Source organism: Silurus aristotelis (assembly GCF_946808225.1).
Source record: "Silurus aristotelis genome assembly, chromosome: 25".
Taxonomy (NCBI): Eukaryota; Metazoa; Chordata; class Actinopteri; order Siluriformes; family Siluridae; genus Silurus; species Silurus aristotelis.
In genome coordinates, this window is record NC_139598.1 from 9756216 (window position 1) to 9779430 (window position 23215).

Below are 23215 nucleotides of genomic sequence, written 5' to 3' on the forward strand. Positions count from 1 at the left end.
TGCACAAATATATACATTTATACAGTTAAAAAATAAGACATGCAAACTAAAAATGAATCATTGTATAAAATAGTTTTCTTTAAAAAAAATTTAAGCAATCAGTGACTTTCACGTAGACAACAAGTGTCCATTATTTCGAAATGAAAATTTTTTTTTTTAAATAAATTAAAAAGTTCGAATAAACAGGAGTAACTGTTTGCTTTTAATCAACCTTAATTAAACAACGACTGCGGTGGGTCTCATCAACAGTTAAAGGTCTGGTGTTGAGCCAATCAACCTTTTAATCAACCTTCCCACAATGAAATGCAGGTCTCTGTGGTTCAGATCGACAAATCATTCAGTCATATTATAAACTTTCTTCAAAATTATTGAATAAACTGGCCTAAATCAAAGTTAAGTGCAATATGTACAATTTGTCTGTAATTGAAGTTACTTGACATTAAACAGCATGCATGCAATTTAAATTTATGTAAATTAAATGTAGGGTGAATAACATTGTTAAAAATTGGAAAATTAAGGCACACAATTTTGTTTATATTTATCAAAGCCTTTCTCAATTATGTGGTCCTTAACCACTTCTATAAACTAACAAATAGCCAGCACATGAGAAATCAACTAATAAATAAATTTTAATATATAAATCATTCATTCCGAAATGTAAAACAATATTAAGAAAACAAATTCGCACAATCTGTGTTTGTTGATATATAACAATTAGCTACAACAAACAGGCCATGAGGGAATACCTAAATGTTTAGGTAATAAAGTAATATCCACATGAATTGATGCATTGTGCATTCTGACACCTTTCAATCAGTCAGCAGTTTGTGCTTCAGTAGCTCTTCTGTGGGATCAAATCAGACCGGCTAGCCTTTGCTCCCCATATTTAAAAAAAAAAATCTTAAGAGTTTCAAGGCTTTTAAGCTCCACTGTATACTGAAAGGTAGATAATATAAGCTAGGCAGAATCTTATAAACAGAAATTATACAAGTCAAAACTTTTTTAGATGGACTTTTATAGGGGCACTTGACTTTTCCAGCCATATGTAGTTCTGCCACAAACATTTGAATTTTATTAAGTCTAAACTTCTGATCTTTACGAGAGAATCTTCATCTATGAATGCTGTTCATAGACTTTAGTTCAGAGTTCAGCACAATCATCCCTTGGCTCCTGATTGAGAAGCTGAGCCGACTGGGCCTGAACACCTCCCTCTGCAACTGGATCCTGGACTGCCTGACTGGGAGACCTCAGTCAGTCCTGGTTCAGGAACGGCATCTCCAGCACCATCACTCTGAGCACTGGGCTGTATGCTCAGCCCACTGCTGTTCACTCTGCTGACTCACGACCGTGTAGCAATGCACAGCTCAAATCACATCATCAAGTTCGCTGATGACACGACTGTGGTGGGTCTCATCAACAGTTAAAGGCCTGGTGTTGAGCCAACAACCTGTCTCTGAACGAAAACCAAAAGAGATTGTTGTGGAATTCAAGAGAGCACAAAGTGGCAATTCTCCACTGATGATCGATGGATCCTCCATGGAACACCTAATTTGTCACTCAACACCAGCTCAATCACCAAGAAAGCCCAGCAGCGCCTCTACTTCCTGAGAAGGCTGAGGAAAGCCCATCTCCCTCCTCCCATCCTAACCATGTTCTACAGAGGGACCATCGAGAGCATCCTGATCAGCTACAACACTGCCTGGATTGGGAACTGCACCGTCTCAGATCGCAAAACCCTACAGAGGATAGTGAGGACAGCTGAGAAGATCATTGGAGTCTTTCTATTTATTCCACCACCCATATTATATTTAACCATATTATACTGTTACATGCTGTTTTGCACCTCTCGACTGCTGCTACTGCTGTTTTTCCACTAAATTGTGTTTATGTTTACAAATACACTTTTGTTTATAGTCCTCTTTTACACATTACAGCATAACCATAGTATACAATAGGTTTAATGATGTAGCTCTATGTTGTTATATGTAGCACCTGATGTTCTGGAGGAACATTCTCATTTCACTGCGTGCTTCATGGCTCTTAAACTTGATATAGACTGGCCTATTACTAAAGATGCCTTTTTAAAGCTTACATTTAAACATCCACCGCTTCACCTTCCATTCACATCTACATAGTCTGTTATGGTACCTCATGTCAACATTTAAGCAATAAAATTCTGTGCCAAAAATAATCACTTCTGATTATGTCAGAAATTTAAGCATTTTGCAGTTTTCTGAAAAAGCTTAACCTCCCTCAACTTGTGTATACTCACTCCCTCAACATACTGTATTATACCTAAAATAAAAAGAAAAAAAATAAATGGATAGCTGCCTAACTCACTGCAGACTTAAATGCAAACCCTGACTGCGGATTCTAACAAAATTGGTCTTTGGGAGCTCTTTGGGATCAAAATTCATGGTCAGGTTGCTATAACTAAACACATGATCACCCTTGCCAAATGTCACTTTCAATGGTGCCAGCAGTGGAAATCCTAAACTGTGGACAATGTAAAACATGTATTGTTCTCTGATGAGTCCACCTTCACTGTTTTTCACACATTCAGGAGAGTACAGTGTAGAAACCCCAAAGAAGCTTACAACACAGACTGTTGCATGCCTACAGTATAGTAAAGCACAGGGTGGATCAGTAATGGTTTAGGCTGCAAAATCATAGCATTCAATAGGCCAAATACTTATGCGAGATAGGCGAGTCACCGCCAAGGAATAACGAACCATTTTGCACCCAATGGTTTTAACATTCTACCCTCAAGGTGGTCCTGGGTATCAAGATAATAATGTACCAATACACACAGCAATGTTTTTTTCTAATCCTGAGCATGAGTGGTTTGATGAGAATGACAGATAAGTTCTCTCCCATTGCCTGTGTAGTCACTAGATTTAAATATTAGAGCGCTACATTGGGATGTTGTAGAGGAAGTCAGGAAACATTTTCCTCCAACAGCATCATGTCACAAATAATTAATTGCTGACAGTCAGTATGCCTGATGTGTCAAAAATTTTTAAAACCGGAAATTAGTTTTGAGTAACTGACATTTAAGACACAATATGGGAAAATATGTGAGCCTTCTCCAAATTTTTGCATACAAACTTGAAAGGAAAGAAATTTACATTTCGCAAAACAATTCTTTCTTTTGAAACCCCCAACCTGCTCAGCATGCCCCTGTGAATAGCAAAGTTCTTATTTCACGGGTAATGTGGCATAGTGGCCAGAACAGAAACCTATTCTAAACTACAATTAACTACTTTGGGATGAACTGGAAATGGAAAGTGTGTGTCAGGTCTCTATGCCTAATATCACTACCCAATGTTACTCATGTCCTTGCAGCAGAATGAACACATCTCTATAGTAAGGTTTCAAAATCTAGTTGAAAACCTTGCCAAATAACTAAAGCTTATTATAACAGCAAAAAGCGATTAAAACAAGATCATCATTCTAAAGAAAAAAAAATAAAATCAACCTACACATATGGGTGTAATTCGTCTAGCATACATATTCTTTTCACAATAAAGCATTTTGTTTGGCCTTTTTGCGTTTTGCTCAGTCAACAAAAGTAGCTCCCAAAGCAGCCCTAACTACTGTTGAAAAAAAAAAAAAGTAATATAGAAAATAGAGACAAGCAGTGTGAGACATACAGTGAAATGTACTTGTGTTGACATACTAAATATCAGCACTTTTGGAAAGGCACTTTCCAACTGAATTAGTAAACTAGAAAACTAGCCAGCTAGTAAATTTTTCACAATCTGTTGCTGCTAATGGAGAATCAGAATATAAAGAGAACATTTGGCCATATTGTACATAAATGTTTTGTTTATAGAACTGTTATAAACAAACAAAATAATGCAATACCACATGCACAATTGTAAGTTCATAGTGAAAATCAGTTGTGCCGTTATTCAAGATAAGCAAACTCTTGCTCCTGTGATGGCCACAGCTTAATTTCAAAAGAACAACAAGCTGTATAAGCTGTTAAGGTTAAATGTAATTACTTTGCTTAATGATAGTATTGATGTATTAATTTAAAATGTTAAATATATAAATATCTGATAGAGGGTAACTTACATCTTGAGTGACGGCATGTAGAACTCCACTGTAAGAAATGTTGGCATTGAACCTGAATACTGCATCAGCAAAATTTCCATCTATTTATAAAAGACAGTTACAAATACATTGAAAGATTTAAAATGTCCTTTTTAATAAAATTTTTTTAAATATTTAAGTTCCAGACAAAAATATGCATTATAATTCGGGTATTCAGTACAAGTCAAAAGCTTGGACACACCACCTCCAACAGTGTTTTTTTTCTTTATTATTATTTTCAACATTGTACTGTATTTTCAATACTGGAGACATCCAAACTATAAAAGAACATGCATGGATTTATTTTATATTTTCAATTAATCAAACTAGACACCTGATATGATGAAGAGAAGAAGGGTAGATATGTTGTGTGTTCAGGAGACTAAGTGGAAAGAGAGTAAGGCCAGGAACATTGGAGGTGGGTTTAAACTGTTCTATCATGGTGTGGATGGAAAGAGAAATAGTGTAGGGGTGATTCTGAAGGAAGAGTACAGTAAGAGTGTAGTGGAGGTAAAGAGAGAGTGTCTGATAGGGTGATGATCGTGAAGCTGGAAGTTAAAGGGGCGATGATAAATTTTCTCAGTTCTTATGCTCCACAAGTGGGTTGTGAGATGGAGGACAAGGAAAGATTCTGGAGTGAATTAAATAAAGTGGTAGATAGTGTACCTAGGAATGAACGATTAGTGATTGGGGCAGATTTCAATGAGCATATAGGTAAAGGGAACAGAGGTGATGAAGAGGTGATGGGTAGGTATGGCTTTAAGGAGAGGAATGTGGAAGGGCAAGTGGTAGATTTTGCTAAAAGGCTGGAAATGGCAGTGGTGAACACTTATTTTCAGAGGAAGGAGGGTCATAGGGTGACGTATAAGAGTGGAGGAAGGTGCACACAGGTGGACTATGTTCTATGTAGGAGATGCAACCTGAAGGAGATTGGAGACTGTAAGGTGTTGGCAGGGGACAGTGTAGCTAGACAGCATTGGATGGTGGTCTGTAGGTTTTGGAGTTGAAGAGGAGGAGAGTGAAGACCGAAAGAAGAATAAGATGGTGGAAACTGAAGGCAGAAGACTGTAGAGTGAGATTGAGAGATAAGGTCAGACAGGGGCTCGGTGATGGTGAAGATGTGCTGGATGATTGGGCAACTACTGCGAAAGTGATAAGGGAGAAAGGTACTTGGTATGACATCTAGAAATAGAAAGGAAGAAAAAGAGACATGGTGGTGGAATGAGGAACTGCAGGAAAGCATAAGGAGAAAGATGTTGGCAAAACAGAATTGGGATCGACAAAGTGATATAAGAAAAATAGGCAGGAGCACAAGGAGATGCAGCAGCAGGTAAAGAGGGATGTGGCGAAAGCCAAGGAAAATGCATATGAGGAGCTGTATGAGAAGTTGGACACAAAGGAAGTAGAATTGGATGTGTATCGATTAGACAGGCAGAGAGACCGAGCTGGGAAGGATGTGCTGCAAGTTAGAGCAATAAAGGATGGAGATGGAAATGTGTTGACCAGTGAGGACAGTGTGTTGAGAAGATGGAGGGAGTTTTTGAGCAGCTGATGAATGAGGAAAATGAGAGAGAAGGAAGGTTGAATGGTGTGGAGTTGGTGAAGCAGGTAGTGGATAGAATTAGTTAGGAGGAAGTGAGAGCAGCTATTAAGAGGATGAAGAGTGGAAAGTCAGTTGGACCAGATGCCATACTGGTAAAAGCATGGAGATGTTTAGGTGAGATGGCTGTGGAGTTTTTAACAAGATTGTTTAACTAGATTTTGGAAGGTAAAACGATGTCTGAGGAATGGAGGAGTGTGCTGGTACCGATCTTTAAGAACAAGGGGGCTGTGCAGACCTGCAGTAACTATGGGGGAATTAAGTTGATCAGTCACACCATGAAGTTATGGGAAAGAGTAGTGGAGGCCAGGCTGAGAGAAGAAGAGGTGACCATATGTGAGCAGCAGTATGGTTTTATGCAGAGGAAGAGCACCACAGATGCATTATTTGCTTTGAGAATGTTAATAGAGAAGTATAGAGAAGGTCAGGAGGAGTTGCATTGTGTGTTTGTGGATTTAGAGAAAGCATACGACAGGGTGCCAAGAGAAGAGTTGTGGTATTGTACTTCAGAGAAGTATGTGAGGGTGGTGCAGGACATGTATGAGGACAGTGTGACAGCAGTAAAGTGTGCAGTAGGAATGACAGACGGGTTCAAGGTGGAGGTTGGACTGCATCAAGGATCGGCTCTGAGTCCTTTCCTGTTTGCAGTGGTGATGGACAGGTTGACGGACGAGGTCAGACAGGAGCCTCCATAGACTATGATGTTTGCGGATGATATTGTTATTTGTGGTGAGAGTAGGGAAAAGTATTCAGACCCTTTGCTCAGTATTTAGTAGAAGCACACTTTTGATCTAATACAGCCAGGAGTCTTTTTCACAACTGGATTTGAAGATCCTCTGACATTCCTCCTTGCAGATCCTCTCCAGTTCTGTCAGGTTGGATGGTAAACGTTGGTGGACAGCCATTTTTATGTCTCTCCAGAGATGCTCAATTGGGTTTAAGTCAGGGCCATTCAAGAACAGCCATGGAGTTGTTGTGAAGCCACTCCTTCGTTATTTTAACTGTGTGCTTAGGGTTATTGTCTTGTTGGAAGGTAAACCTTCGGCCCAGTCTGAGGTCCAGAGCACTCTGGAGAAGGTTTTCGTCCCTGTACTTGGGGGAGTTTCAATTCATCTTTCCCTCGATGGCAACCAGTCGTCCTATCCCTGCAGCTGAAAAACACCCCCACAGCATGATGCTGCCACCACCATGCTTCACTGTTGGGACTGTATTGGACAGGTGATGAGCAGTGCCTGGTTTTCTCCACACATACCGCTTAGAATTAAGGCCAAAAAGTTCTATCTTGGTCTCATCAGACCGTCATCATATTTCCCACTATCTTGGAGTCCTTCAGGTGTTTTTTTAGCAAACTCCCTGCAGGCTTTCATGTGTCTTGCACTGAGCAGATGCTCCCGTCGCCATAAAGCCCCGACTGGTGGAGGGCTGCAGTGATGGTTGACTTTCTACAACTTTCTCCCATCTCCAGACTGCATCTCTGGAGCTCAGCCACAGTGATCTTTGGGTTCTTCTTTACCTCTCTCACCAAGGCTCTTCTCCCCCGATAGCTCAGTTTCGCCGGACGGCCAGCTCTAGGAAGAGTTCTGGTCGTCCCAAACATCTTCCATTTAAGGATTATGGAGGCCATTGTGCTCTTAGGAACCTTAAGTGCAGCGGAAATGTTTTTGTAACCTTGGCCAGATCTGTTCCTCTGAGCTCGTCAGGCAGTTCCTTTGACCTCATGATTCTTATTTGCTCTGACATGCATTGTGATCTGTAAAAGTCTTATTATAGACAGTGTGGCTTTCCTAATCAAGTCCAATCAGTATAAATCAAACACAGCTGGACACAAATGAAGGTGTAGAACCATTTCAAGGATGATCAGAAGAAATAGATAGCACCTGAGTTAAATATATGAGTGTCACAGCAAAGGGTCTGAATACTTAGGACTATGTGATATTTCAGTTTTTCTCTTTTTTTTTTATAAATCTGCAAAAATTTTAACAATTCTGTGTTTTTCTGTCAATATGGGGTGCTATGTGTACATTAATGAGGAAAAGAAATTAACTTAAACGATTTTAGCAAATGGCTGCAATATAACAAAGAGTGAAAATTTAAGGGGGTCTGAATACTTTCTGTACCCACTGTGTGTGTGTGTGTGTGTGTGTGTGTGTGTGTGTGTGTGTGTGTGTGTTCCTGGTAGCTTCATGTTTGATTCTTCTCAAATCTTTGGCAGTTAATTTGCTTCTTTTCTTCTCGACACGTTTCTTGCGACCCTGTTGACTATTTGCTACAAAACAATTTTAGTTTTTAAATTGTTTGACTTTTCAGAGTCAGTTAAATAAATTTTTTGGCCCATTTTTCCCCGAGGAGAAAAATCTGCCTAATAATTATGTACACCTTGATATATGGTGTTGATCTCCTTAGGCCACACCCTCCCTCATTACACAAATACACATTACCTGATGTGCATTAAATCCAATAAGCATTCAAATTTAAACAGCTTGGACTTGAAAATTATGGATAAAATGATATGGTCATATTAATCACTTGCCTAATAATTGTGCACAGTGTGTGCATGCATATATATATATATATATATATATATATATATATATATATATATATATATATATATATATATATATATATATATATATATATATATATATATTTATATATATACATTTATATATATACACACACACACACACACACACACACACACACACACACACACACATATATACACACACACACACACACACACACACACACACACACACATATATACACATATATATATATATATATATATATATACACACACACACACACACACACACACACACACACACACACACACACACACACATATATATATATACATACATATACACACACACACACACACACACACCATAATTTCCTGACTATTAAGCGCACCCAAATATAAGTCGCACCTACTAAATTTTACAAAGATTTTTATTTTGAACATAAATAAGCCGCACCTGTCTATAAGCCACAGGTGTCTACATTAAAACTAATGAACTTTACACAGGCTTTAACGAAAGACAGTGCCTGTTACACGGTGTAACGGGTAAAATATGTTGTGGCTCCTTTAAGAGCAAACCTGTCTGTGCTTATATGATTTCTGTTGCAACTGGAGTTAGCGAGCTATCCAATGACCCAGACTCAACGCGTTACAACGGCTTGTATCTAAACAGTAGCCTACCAAGAAAGTCATTGTTCACGGTAGGGCTGGGCGATAAATCGATTTTATCGATTAACTTGAATGTGTAGTTCACATCAATCTGTTTTAATAAAAATCGGTTTTCTCTTTATTGTCTGCCGACGCTCCCCTCTGGGCTTCCATAGTTTCGAACGAACTCGGCCCTCCCCCCGCGCGTTTGCCATAGAGATACACAAACAACATGGCAGCGAGCAGGGAAGAACTCGTTCCCAATTTGGAATTGGTTCGGTTTTGCTGCATCAGACGCTGCACAAACAACACCCCGCTGCAAAGTGTGTTTGAAGGCTGTTGCAAGCAAAGGTAGCAGTACCACCAATTTACTGCAGCACCTCAAACAGAGGCATGCTGTAGAGTGGGAGAGATGTAGGGCCCTACGAAATGAACAAGACAGCGGCAGCACAAGAATGCGGTTAAGCCAGCCGCATCTTAAAAATACACGGTTAAGCAGCCGCACTTTGTTTAGTGTTGTGCCTCTAATACACGTACGGTATGGGTGGTGGGAGCAGTCAAAATACATGTAAAGACGCTTTAGAACAGCGTTTCCGTTAAACAGAAAAATCAGAGCATTTGAATCATTATATTCAAACACTCATAAAACATTTTTTTTGAGAATCTCCCTTTCTATTATAAACTTATTTCAACTCATTTTACTGTGGAGTTTTTAAGCATCACTGCATTTTTAACCATGTTCCACATTCAAACACTCATAAAACATTTTTCTTTATAGGTTTGCTCAATCTTTCAAATACTTCTTATTTTCAGTGTCCCTGTCTATTACTCTGTTAAATTTTATCTCATTTTACTGTGGAGTTTTGGAGAAAATTAAAGGCAAAATCACTCAAAACCTCAGGTGCATTTTTAATCTTGTTCCACATTTAAACACTAATAAAACATTTTTGTTTGTAGGTTCTCATTTTATGTTATGTCACGTTCTATTTTCATAATTTACAATGGCAGGGCCTGCCATCTTGTATTTTTGGCTTGTTGTTTCTGATTGCACTTTAACCCAATGTGGGTTATAATCCCAGGAGAGTAAATAAACTTTATTTAATAAAGTTAAAACTTTTTTTGAACATTTTCTTTGTCATATGCAGATTGATTTTAAGCAGGGGGGAAAAAATCTATTTAAATCGCAAATCGGATTTCTTGTGAAAAAATCGGGGATTTTATTTTTTTTGCCATATCGCCCAGCCCTAGTTCACGGTCTTCCTCCTTCCTTTTACAACAATTTCTCTTGGGAGTTTATCTTTTGGCATCGTTGTGCGTTTAAAAATCACCATCGGTGAATCTTTTCTCCTGAAGCCGTGCAGCTCAGAACACAGGTGAAGTGCGTTTTTTCATGCCCGGTTGTTTTCAGCGTGACGAATGATTCGCATTTCCTGTGGACAGTCCGAGTGAGCGGCAGGTCAAACGTCAGAGGAACCTCATCCATATTTATGATGTGGTGCGGTCCAATTCAGTGGGAGCGCGATTTAATATAAAGAGTTTTAATTGGTTCACCTGAACCCGATCGGCAATTTCATTGGGCTAATGTTATGGGGCTCAGTTTTTTGGCATGAAGTTTGTGAAACCGGGAAAAACCCAGGAAAAATCCATAAATTAGCCGCTTCGTTGTTTAAGCCGCGGGGTTCAAAGCAGCGGCTTATAGTCATACTTATATATATATATATAAGTATATATATATAATAAATATATATATATATATATATATATATATATATATATATATATATATATACATATATACATATATGTGTGTATATATATATATATAATGTATATATAATGTATGTGTATATATAATGTATATATATATATATATATATATATATATATATATATATATATATATATATATATATATATAATGTATATATAATGTATGTGTATATATAATGTATATATATATATATATATAATGTATATATATATATATATATATATATATAATGTATATATATATATATATATATATATATATATATATATATATATATATATATATATATATATATTTATTACACACAAATACTTTCATCATAGTTTGGAAGTCTTCAGTATTAATGTTGTGAATAATAATGTTATGTTTTGAGCATGACCACTTTAAGACAAAAACCAGATCTTTGTTTGCATGACACACACCAGCAATATTCATGTTTATCTATCCATTATTACCCCTGTGTTTATGAATGTTTATTATAGACATGCAACTACTGCACACAAATATATCTGCACTTAATTTCATACCATATGGTCCATACTGTTGTCGCCATCTACAATTATGTCCATAAGTAGTTCGCAGTGAATTTTCTTTGCATACTAACAAAATGTATTTGAAAATAATTGACTAAAGTGTAAAATTGACCTTTAAGAGAATTAACAAAAAATACTGGCTTAATCATTTATGAGTTACAGACATATTTCATGAAGTCATGCAAAAGTTATTTGGGTGTGGAATGTTGCGGTTGTAACAGTAATTTCGTTGGTTTACAATGCACCACCATAATTATTTTCCATTAATAGAATGCCCAATCAAGTTTTACTCTTTAATCATTAACAAAGGTGTCAAACAAGAAAATAAAGGGGCAATACATAAAGATATAAAAATAATGAGATCAATTATAAACAAACAATAAAAAAATGACTGATGAGTGGTTTCAGTGATTAATACTGATGATTTCAAAACACTCTACATACTGGGTGGAGCAGCGAGGAATTTGAGATGGAGGCTCTCTACCTCCTCATCAACAGGCATGCTGAGAAGTCCCCAGCGCTGCCCTCTTTGAGTTGGAGCCATTTTTACACACACATCTCTGTTTCCAGAAGCTCGCACACCATCCAACAGACTGGCCATCAGCGAGTCCCTAGAGAGTAAAAGGAAGAAACAGGGGAGGAAGGGAGGGAGAGAGAGCATTTTTTTGTAGTGTTAATGGAAAGCTGCACTCCAAATGTGATCTTAGTTACAGAAACACCTTCACAATGAAAAATAAATAAATAAATAATATTAATCCAAAATATTCAACTATATACATTAATGCAGTAAGATGATAATTATTAGCCTATAGAGCAAAATCTTAAAATTATGCACAGGTAATAAAGCCAAATAATACTATGTAAAGACAGACATGGACATTTGTTGGTACCCTTCCATGAAAAAAGAAGAACCAACAAATTATTTCCTTAAAATTACTTGAAGCAAACAAAAGTAATCGACATCCATTATTGTTTTTTCCATATTCAATAAAAATCAGACTGTGAAGCCAAATGTTTTGTTAAATTAAAAGCACTGACAAAACTGACATGATGAGCCACTTGTTTTTACTTCAAAAGTTGCTTCTCCAGACTGCATGTTTCAGCTCTTTCCATAGATGTTTGATAAAATTTTAGATAAAAGCTCATAGAAGGCCATTTCAAAATAGGCCAGTGTTTCCGAGCCATTCTCGGGTGCATGTGATGTTTTCAACCTCCCTCAACGTTTTCCATGTTCAGGGAGGTTGGTTACAGTCACATGGACCTTAAAGTTAATAAAATACAAAAACACCTGGCTGCTTAGAAATGGTCTTATAATGTTTACCATTAAAATGCTTGTCTATTAATTTCTTTATGACTTCACACAACTCTCTCCTTTGCTTTCTTATGTCCATGTCCAGTGTGATGTACACAAAGATTACAAACAGTATTACACAAAGATTACAAACAGCAGCATAGCAACGATTGCATAAATAATTTCGTTAAAATTATGCTGAATGATTAGAAAATTTAAGTTGTGTAAAAGTAAATAAAAACAATCTGTTTAAAAAATCAAAAACAGAGTTACACCATAATGACATACCTGTTGTGTTCATTCTTTATGACCCTTTCTTATTGGGTTTTATTGGCTGCCTAGCCTTACTAGTTGACCACTATATTATTCTATATACAGTGAGGAAAATAAGTATTTGAACACTCTGCTATTTTGCAAGTTCTCCCACTTAGAAATCATGGAGGGGTCTAAAATTGTCATCGTAGGTGCATGTCCACTGTGAGAGACATAATCTAAAAAAAAAAATATCCAGAAATCACTATATATGATTTTTAAACTATTTATTTGTATGATACAGCTGCAAATAAGTATTTGAACACCTGTCTATTAGCTAGAATTTTGACCCTCAAAGACCTGTTAGTCTGCCTTAAAAATGTCCACCTCCACTACATTTATTATCCCAAATTAGATGCACCTGTTTGAGGTCGTTAGCTGCATAAAGACACCTGTCCACCCCATACAATCAGTAAGAATCCAACTACTAACATGGCCAAGACCAAAGAGCTGTCCAAAGACACTAGAGACAAAATTGTACACCTCCACAAGGCTGGAAAGGGCTACGGGGAAATTGCCAAGCAGCTTGGTGAAAAAAGGTCCACTGTTGGAGCAATCATTAGAAAATGGAAGAAGCTAAACATGACTGTCAATCTCCCTCGGACTGGGGCTCCATGCAAGATCTCACCTCGTGGGGTTTTAATGATCCTAAGGAAGGTAAGAAATCAGCCCTGAACTACATGGGAGGAGCTGGTCAATGACCTGAAAAGAGCTGGGACCACCGTTTCCAAGGTTACTGTTGGTAATACACTAAGACGTCATGGTTTGAAATCATGCATGGCACGGAAGGTTCCCCTGCTTAAACCAGTCTTAAGTTCGCCAATGACCATTTGGATGATTCAGAGGAGTCATGGGAGAAAGTCATGTGGTTAGATGAGACCAAAATAAAACTTTTGGGTCATAATTCCACTAAATGTGTTTGGAGGATAGAAGAATGATGAGTACCATCCCAAGAACACCATCCCTACTGTGAAGCATGGGGGTGGTAACATCATGCTTTGGGGGTGTTTTTCTGCACATGGGACAGGGCGACTGCACTGTATTAAGGAGAGGATGACCAGGGCCATGTATTGCGAGATTTTGGGGAACAACCTCCTTCCCTCAGTTAGAGCATTGAAGATGGGTCGAGGCTGGGTCTTCCAACATGACAATGACCCGAAGCACACAGCCAGTATAACCAAGGAGTGGCTCTGTAAGAAGCATATCAAGGTTTTGGCATGGCCTAGCCAGTCTCCAGACCTAAACCCAATAGAGAATCGTTGGAGGGAGCTCAAACTCTGTTTCTCAGCGACAGGCCAGAAACCTGATTGATCTAGAGAAGATCTGTGTGGAGGAGTGGGCCAAAATCCCTGCTGCAGTGTGTGCAAACCTGGTGAAAAACTACAGGAAACCGTTGACCTCTGTAATTGCAAACAAAGGCTACTGTACCAAATATTAACATTGACTTTCTCAGTTGTTCAAATACTTATTTGCAGCTGTATCATACAAATAAATAGTTAAAAAACATACATTGTGATTTCTGGATTTTTTTTTTTTGGTTATGTCTCTCACAATGGACATGCACCTACGATTAGAATTTCAGACCCCTCCATGATTTCTAAGTGGGAGAACTTGCAAAATAGCAGGGTGTTCAAATACTTATTTTCCTCACTGTATAGTAAAATTATATAGTGTATTAGTTATTTATAAACCAAATGCTGATGTCTGAACCAATGACTTTGGATAAAAGTTGTTCTTTGATTAAACTTTTGAGAGAGAGAGAGAAACTTTGCTATCTGACTTATAGGCTTTTGTGTGCCTCTTAGTAATTTCCCTGAAACTTTGAGCAGAAAGTAACAGAGAAAAGGTGCCTTATCTTTCTTTCACCTTAGAAATATTGCTAAAATTAGAAATATGATGTCGTTAAAGGATGCAGAAAAACTAGTTCATGCTTTTGTTACTTCTAGATTAGACTACTGTAACGCTTTACTGTCCGGGTGTATGAGTAAGTGTATAAATAAGCTTCAGTTAGTTCAGAATGTAGCAACAAGAGTCCTCACTAGATTTAGGAAATATGACCACATCCCCCCTGTTTTAATCAATCTACACTGGCTCCCAATTAAATCTCGCATTGATTATAAAATACTACTACTGACGTATAAAGCACTAAATAGTCTCGCACCGCAGTATCTGAGTGAACTTCTGTACCAGTATGATCCTCCACGCCTACTTAGATCAAAAGGTGCTGGCTATCTGTTGGTTCCTCAAATAATGAAGACTACAGCAGGGGGCAGATCTTTCTCTTATAAAGCCCCACAGTTATGGAACAACCTTCCAACTAGTGTTCGGGACTCAGACACAGTCTCAGTGTTCAAGTCGAGGTTGAAAACATATTTATTTAGTCAAACCTTTGATCAGTAGATTTTTTTTCTTAGGTAAAGGCTCAGATCTGGAGGGAACATGGATATAGAGTATTTGGTGAACTGGGATATTTGTATGCTGTCGTCCCCTCACATTCACACGTTCACTCAGGTTTGTTGACGGTGGTGTGGTTGGTCATCTCTTATCCCAGAGATCCCTCATGTCTGTGTTACCTTCTGGTTCTCCCTTTTACTTATGCTGCCATAGCGAGTCTTGCCGGAGTCCAAACTGCACAGTGATATTAACTTTCATACAACAATAAGGACACTTAATAATCCATATCCTTCTCTTCCTGTCACCCTCTTCTCTCTCTCTCTCTCGCTCTCTCTCGCTCGGTCGAGTTAAACATGCTCCTGAGGCTCCAGTGACCACTGTTTCTGCCCCTCTCCCCTCCGTGGATCTTCCCACTTCGTCCAGGCCTGCCTCTGGATAGTGTTCTCTTCGACTGGAGGCCACTCTGTGTAGCTTGGGACGGTTTCTTATCAACACCTTGGGTGGTTCCATGAAATTCCGGAGTAAGAACGGGCGCTTTGAGGATGGATTGGACTGTAGTTAATGTCAACAGTCTGCTACACTGACTCAGGATACAGTTCACTTCTGATCATCATCACTGTACCCCGCAACATTGTATATCTGCTTCAAATTGACATTCGGTGTAACCCAGATGAGGATGGGTTCCCTCGAGTCTGGTTCCTCTCAAGGTTTCTTCCTTATGCCATCTTGGGGAGTTTTTCCTTGCCACAGTTGCTCATCAGGGACCAACGTACTTACAAAGAACATATTTACTTTTAATCACCACATTATCTGTGTAAAGCTGCTTTGAGACAATGTTCATTGTTAAAAGCACTATACAAATTAAATTTTTTTGAATTGAATTGAATTATCTATATTCAGCATCGTATAAAATTAAAAAGGAATCAACAGATACAATTGTTTATATATATTTTCTTTGGGTACCAACAAATTTGTCAGTCATTTGTTTATTTAAAATATTCAGTTGAATTAGTTTTTTTATTTGTTAATGTAGGTTTCTTTGTTTATGCAGGCATGTATGCATTTATTTAAATACTTTATTTGCGCCGAAGATTTAATGTATTAGAAACTAAAAAAGAAAGGTAAAATCATCATGGGAAAATTCTACGGTTTTGGAAAAACATTTCTTGCATTAAAATAAATGCATAAATAAATATAATTTCTGATATTTTTTCTTACCTATCTGTGGAGCAGTACTTTCGTATCTGTCCCCTGATAAACTCGACTGTGAATATCTGAGGGTTCTCAGCATCACAGATGAGCGCGAAAACCTGTAGCATCACCAATACAATTAGTTCACCATATCCTTACAGAGAGGGAATAACCACTAGTAAGGTCTTTAAAAAGTACTCCAAAACTTACAATACATAGGAGAAATAAACTCTTTAGTAAATTGTATTCCATAATATCTCACTTAGTTAATATTATACATTTTATTTTATTAACCTTGGAGTGAAATTTGGGAGAATGGACAGTGTTTTATATATTTAAAAAAAAAAAAAAAAAAAAAAGTAGGTTTACTAAAAATAACCCTAGAGAATTGAATTATTACATGACAAAAGTATATTTGCATGAAGTTGATTTGCATAATTATATTTGCCATCAAATTGAATATTTCATTTCAAACAGCATTGCTCACCTCTTCAAAGGGTTTGATAGTCACAATGTTGTAAGAGGCAGGGTCTCTTTCCACCAGAGAAGTCTCTGTAAGGGCTAGAATCCTTTTTACAGGCTCCTAAGGAACACAAAGCAAAATAAAACTGGGACTACATTAATATAACAGTGGTATATTATGGTTTACTGTCATTTAAAATAATATAAAAAAAAACAGCTTATTTTTCTAAAGATAGACGGACAGATAGAGAGCCAGTCAGACAGACGTTCAACAAGCAGTGGTGAATTTGAATTAGCTTGAATTTCCCGTCTGTGTTTGTTCATTTTATCATAATCCAGGGAATTACAGAAAAAAGTACATTTAGCAAAAATTCTTCAAATGTTATAAGGAAAATTTTGTTACATATTTTAAGATGGCATAATCAGAGAACCTGGGTACATTTGGCACATGGTGATGCATAGATGCAATGCTGAGATTCAGTTTTGACATCCATTTTTTTTTTTTTATCTAATTTTTTTGTTCTGACAGAATATGTAAGCCAAGTATAATGATTTTTTTTTTTTTATTAAAGATTTAAATATCTCAAGCCTAGAACGGTTAGATCAGTTGACAACTTAGGTAAAAATGTTCTGTAAAACCTACCCAGTCAGTTGGAAAAATTTTACAGCTGTGTACCAAGCACTTCTATAATCTACGGTTTACACCTTATATGTTTTACTATATGTGCATTAGTTAATGCTATTTTTGCTGAAACATTCATTTAAACACTTGTCTGGTTCCATGTGTAAGTTCATTTTGCAACTGGGTTTTAATACAACTTATAAGTACATTTAGGTACTCACTCAGCTAGACTGACAGTAATGGCTGTATGTTGAGTTATTTTCATAGGACAGTAAATCTATAGTATACAGCTATACAAGCTTCACATTGACTACTCTAAAATATATATTAGTTTCATTTCTATAGGAGGATATCTTAGGAAGATATAGAAAACTATTGCTGAAATGTGATGGTGTACATGTAAAACAATTATATTGTATAATCAGTTCTACAGTATACCGCATTTGAAATTAAAGGGCAAAAGGTTTCCTGTGCATTTTGCACAGACAGGACTCAAATACACAACAATAAACGTATTTTGTGACAGCAAATTAAAGTTATTAATTATGAAGTCTATATTAAAATTAAATTGATATTTTTTCTTTACAGCTCCAAAAATATTTAATGCATATAAGCATAAAATGTAATGCTTTCTAATGCCATTTAATGCCTTAATTGTCACATAATCCAATAATGCATTTTAATGCCCCATGGAACCGTGTTTAGTGTGTGTGTGTGTGTGTGTGTGTGTGTGTGTGTGTGTGTGTGTGTGTGTGTGTGTGTGTCTCACCGCATGCCGTGGTGAGATCTTTTGCACTACAAATTCGGCAAGGGACGTGATATTCTCATCTGAACCATATTTGCCGAGCCTCTCAGTGGCAAAGCCTTCAAAGCTTATAGGCTCCTTTCTCACGCGCAAGATTATACCAATAAAATTCCCAGCATGCTCAATAGCACTGCGAATGATTTCATCACGGTGCTCTGACGCAAAGAAATGCTAAAGAAAAGAGAAAATTTTATTTATTTTTATTCAAGAAACAAACATACATAGGAACCGGTCTTAAAAAAAAAAAAAGCAACTTTAGAACATTTACAATACAGCCTATTTAAGCTACTTAATTGAGTTAGTATGTGCAAAGCATTTACTATTACTACTAATTTGCAATATATGTAATATGGTTTCAAGAATATTTGTTTATACTAGTTGAACAGTAATTAAACATGATGGACTAATGGTCTTAATGGTCTTTAAAAAAAAAAACCAAAAAACTACTACTTTCGGCTGCTCCCATTAGGGGTCGCCACAGCGGATCATCCGTCTCCATACCACCCTGTCCTCTACATCTGCCTCTTTGACACCAACTACCTGCATGTCTTCTCTCACCATATCCATGAACCTCCTCCTTGGTCGTCCTCTATTCCTCCTTCCTGGTGGCTCCATCCTCTGCATTCTTTTACCAATATAACTCATGTCCCTCCTCTGCACATGTCCAAACCATCTCAATCTCACCTCCCTCACCTCCAGCTCCACCTCCTGTCTTTTACTCAATGCCACTGTCTCTAATCCATACAACATCGCAGGTCTCACCACAGTCCTATAAACGTTCCCTTTCACTCTTGCAGACACTCTTTTATCACAAATCACTCCTGTCACTCTTCTCCACCCTGCCTGCACTCTTTTCTTTACTTCTCTAACACACTCTCCATTACTTTGCACTGTTAACCCCCAGGTACCTGAACTCCTCCACCTTCTCCACCTCTTCTCCCTGCAACTGCACCACTCCACTGCCCTCCCTCTCATTTACGCACATGTACTCTGTCTTACTCCTACTGACTTTCATTCCCCTTCTCTCCAGCGCATTTCTCCACCCCTCAAGGCTCTTCTCAACCTGCTCACTACTCTCACCAAAAATCACAATATCATCCGCAAACATCATAGTCCAAGGAGACTCCTGTCTGACCTCGCCTGTCAACCTGTCCATCACCACTGCAAACAGGAAAGGGCTCAGGGCCGATCCTTGATGCAGTCCAACCTTCACCCTGAACCAGTCTGTCGTTCCTACTGCACACTTCACTGCTGTCACACTGTCCTCATACATGTCCTGCACCACCCTCACATACTTCTCTGACACACCTGACTTCCTCATACAATACCACAACTCCTCTCTTGGCACTCTGTCGTACGCTTTCTCTAAATCCACAAATACACAATGCAGCTCCTTCTGTCCTTCTCTATACTTCTCCATCAACATCCTCAAAGCAAATAAGGCACCTGTGGTGCTCTTCCTCGGCATGAAACCATACTGTTGCTCACAGATGGTCACCTCTTCTCTCAGCCTGGCTTCCACTACTCTTTCCCATAACTTCCTGGTGTGACTGATCAACTTAATTCCCCTGTAGTTACTGCAGGTCTGCACATCTTCCTTGTGCTTAAAGATCGGTACCAGCACACTCCTTCTCCATTCCTCAGGCATCCTCTCACCTTCCAGAATCTTGTTAAACAATCTGGTTAAAAACTCCACTGCCATCTCTCCTAAACATCTTCACGCTTCTACAGGTATGTCATCTGGTCCAACCGACTTTCCACTCTTCAACCTCTTAATCGCTGCTCTCACTTCCTCCTTAATAATCCTATCCACATCCTGCTTCACCAACTACACATCATCCAACCTTCTTTCCCTCTGATTTTCCTCATTCATTAGCTGCTCAAAATACTCCCTCCATATTCTCAACAAACTCTCCTCACTAGTCAACACATTTCCATCTCCATCCTTTATTGCTCTAACTTGCAGCACATCCTTCCCAGCTCTGTCCCTCTGCCTGGCCAATCAGTACAAATCCTTTTCTCCTTCCTTAGTGTCCAACCTCTCATACAGCTCCTCATATGCCTTTTCCTTGGCTTTCGCCACATCCCTCTTTACCTGCTGCCGCATCTCCTTGTGCTCCTGCCTACTTTTCTCATCACTCTGATGATTCCACTTCTGTTTTGCCAACCTCTTTCCCCTTAGGCTCTCCTGCACTTCCTCATTCCACTACCACGTCTCTTTGTCTTCCTTTCTATTTCCAGATGTCACACCAAGTACTCTTCTAGCTGCCACCCTTATCAGTAGTTACCCAATTATCCAACAACTTTTTTACCACCACCGAGCCTCTGTCTGACCTCTTCCCTGAACCTCACACTACACTTTTCCTCCTTCAGTTTCCACCATCTTATTCTTCTTTCAGTCCTCATGCTCCTCTTTTTCTTCGCCTCCAGAACCATCCTACAGACCAGCATCCGATGCTGTCTAGCTACACTGTCCCCCGCCAACACCTTACAGTCTCCAATCTCCTTCAGGTTGCATCTCCTACATAGAACATAGTCCACCTGTGTGCACCTTTCTCCACTCTAATAGGTCATCTTATGATCATCCTTCTTCTTAAAATACGTATTCACCACTGCCATTTCCATCCTTTTAGCAAAATCTACCACCATCTGCCCTTCTACAGTCCTCTCCTTAAAACCATACCTACCCATCACCTCCTCATCACCTCTGTTCCCTTCACCTACTTGCCCATTAAAGTCTGCCCCAATCACCAATCGTTCTTTCCTAGGTACACCATCTACCACTTCATCTAACTCACTCCAGAATCTTTCCTTCTCCTCCATCTCACAGCTGACTTGTGGAGCATAGGCACTGATGACATTTATCATCATCCCTTCAACTTCCAGCTTCACGTTCATCACCCTATCAGAAACTCTCTTCACCTCCACTACACTCTTACTGTACTCTTCCTTCAGAATCACCCCTACACCATTTCTCTTTCCATCTATTCCATGATAGAACATAGAAAATAAAAAAAAGAAATAAAAAACTACTTTAAGTAATACAAACTAATATAAACGTAAAGGGTATTTTCTGATAAAGGATATTTATCCTGCTTAATTCACCACTTGCTTGCTTTTATTTCCCCACTAATCTCTACAGTGCCCAACTAGTGACTGCATTAGTAGACTTCACTATGAAACCCTAGTGTGCATGTGTTCAGCAGTTTAGCATTATTTGCAATTTATTACTTTGTTTTGGGCTTATTTTCTTTGTGCTCATCATGGCCATTTTCTGCGATTGCTTTCAGTGCTCCGTTCAAGCATGCTTACCAGTCTGCTGAAGCCTCCATAGAGGATACAAAAACCCCCTTGGTAGTCTGAAACTTCTGCAAAGCCTTCGATGCAACGATAATCATAGGAACAGATGACCCGGTTGGTTTGGAGATCAATCTGGTCAATTCCCCCTGGCGTGACTTCAAGCCCCACCGTCTTCCTTGTGTCACTCCAATGATGCTTGTAGCAGTTATATCGCTGATAAGGCAACATTCAAATGTAAAATATTAAAACATCTTACAATCTAACTGATATCTAACGCTCTAATTAGTAAATAAAAGGTTCGTCTTTCATGCCTTTGAAACTAAAACTACTAAATTGTCAAAAAGATTGATTTCCATTCAGCAAGAAGACAATGTTCCATGTGAAATAACGTGTGGTATCTTGTTATTTAGATATGTAATAAACATATCTTTACATCCAGAGGTTCCAGTGCCTTATTACTCACATCTCATGGTCATAATTTATGCCAGAGAATGACCTTACAGCCACTTAATTTATCTAATAATCCATTCACTCAGTCACACACAAATTAATGCTTGTCTGTGTAAGAGCAGAACTGGAATGTAACATTTACTTGTGTACAAAAGATGGAAAATACTCACTCTTCCAGTTATCTTTCCCTCAGAAAAGTCTGTTCTGAATCTCTACAGAAAAGAAAAAGGCAAGTATAAGAAAACATACCAAACTTACACCATATGTGTGTGGTGGCCTGTAAATTAACACAGGTGTAATACTACAAAGTACTACGACTACTTTTTGTAACAAATGTTTTCATTTTGCAAGTAAAAGTTTTAAGCCAACAATGAAATTTGTTCTGATTTCTATTAGTAGATTAGTCTCTTTCATTGCAGGGGAAAAAAAGTTTAAATTTGAATTTAACATCAGCAGAGAAACACACTGCTCTGTTGTCTACAATTTTAGTTGTGGTGTTTTTATTTTGGTTATTTAAACCTAAATTTATTTATCTATTCTGCTGGAGAATATAACAATTGTTTAATTCTGAAAACAGTGACTACAATGGAACAAATAAAATTTCCACAATGAAGTGCACAAATGCAGGATACAAAGTGACTGGAAAGCCATGGTTTATTATTAATGTATTTGAGATCTCTCGTCCTCTAAAACATTTTAAGTCATAAAGATGTTCTCTGACCAGGATGTTGGGGTCAAATAGAAAGCAATCAAAATAGTCCTGACCAGATGCCAACCAAAATAATAAGATAAAGTGACATTCCACAGAGCTCTAAATTTCCACACACTTCCATATCATATGTAAGACAATAAAGACTAAATCACTATCTGATACCAAAGAACTCCACTGTGCTGCTAAACACCTAGAATCAACACTCCCCTAGAAAAAAAATATGACAAACAACCAGCACCATAGTATAATGATCATATATGCACCTTAAATCAGGCCACTCAGAAATTAGAACGTACAGTATATGGTGTCAAACTAATTTGGTTGTATTTCAGGAATAGCATGAAGGAGAGCCTCCTGATTTATAGAAATTTATCTTATTAAATTACAGAAAAATAAAATTGGCTAACCACTCACCAAGTTAATTAGCTTATGTTCTGTCCTTTTCAGGCAGCAGAAGATATTCTGTTGAGCGAAATATAGCCTGTCTTAAAGAGCA

The 23215-nt window shown here is 38.0% G+C and overlaps 1 protein-coding gene across 1 annotated transcript in view; it reads right to left on the bottom strand.

The window, feature by feature from the left end:
- The window catches only part of dnajc13 (DnaJ heat shock protein family (Hsp40) member C13), a 112483-nt gene that overhangs the window by 58236 nt on the left and 31032 nt on the right, over positions 1–23215 (bottom strand). The window contains 7 exon segments of the mRNA XM_083529779.1: positions 4081–4160; positions 11625–11791; positions 16396–16487; positions 16856–16951; positions 18222–18428; positions 21570–21770; positions 22178–22219. Of these exon segments, the coding sequence (XP_083385905.1) occupies positions 4081–4160; positions 11625–11791; positions 16396–16487; positions 16856–16951; positions 18222–18428; positions 21570–21770; positions 22178–22219 (885 nt within the window).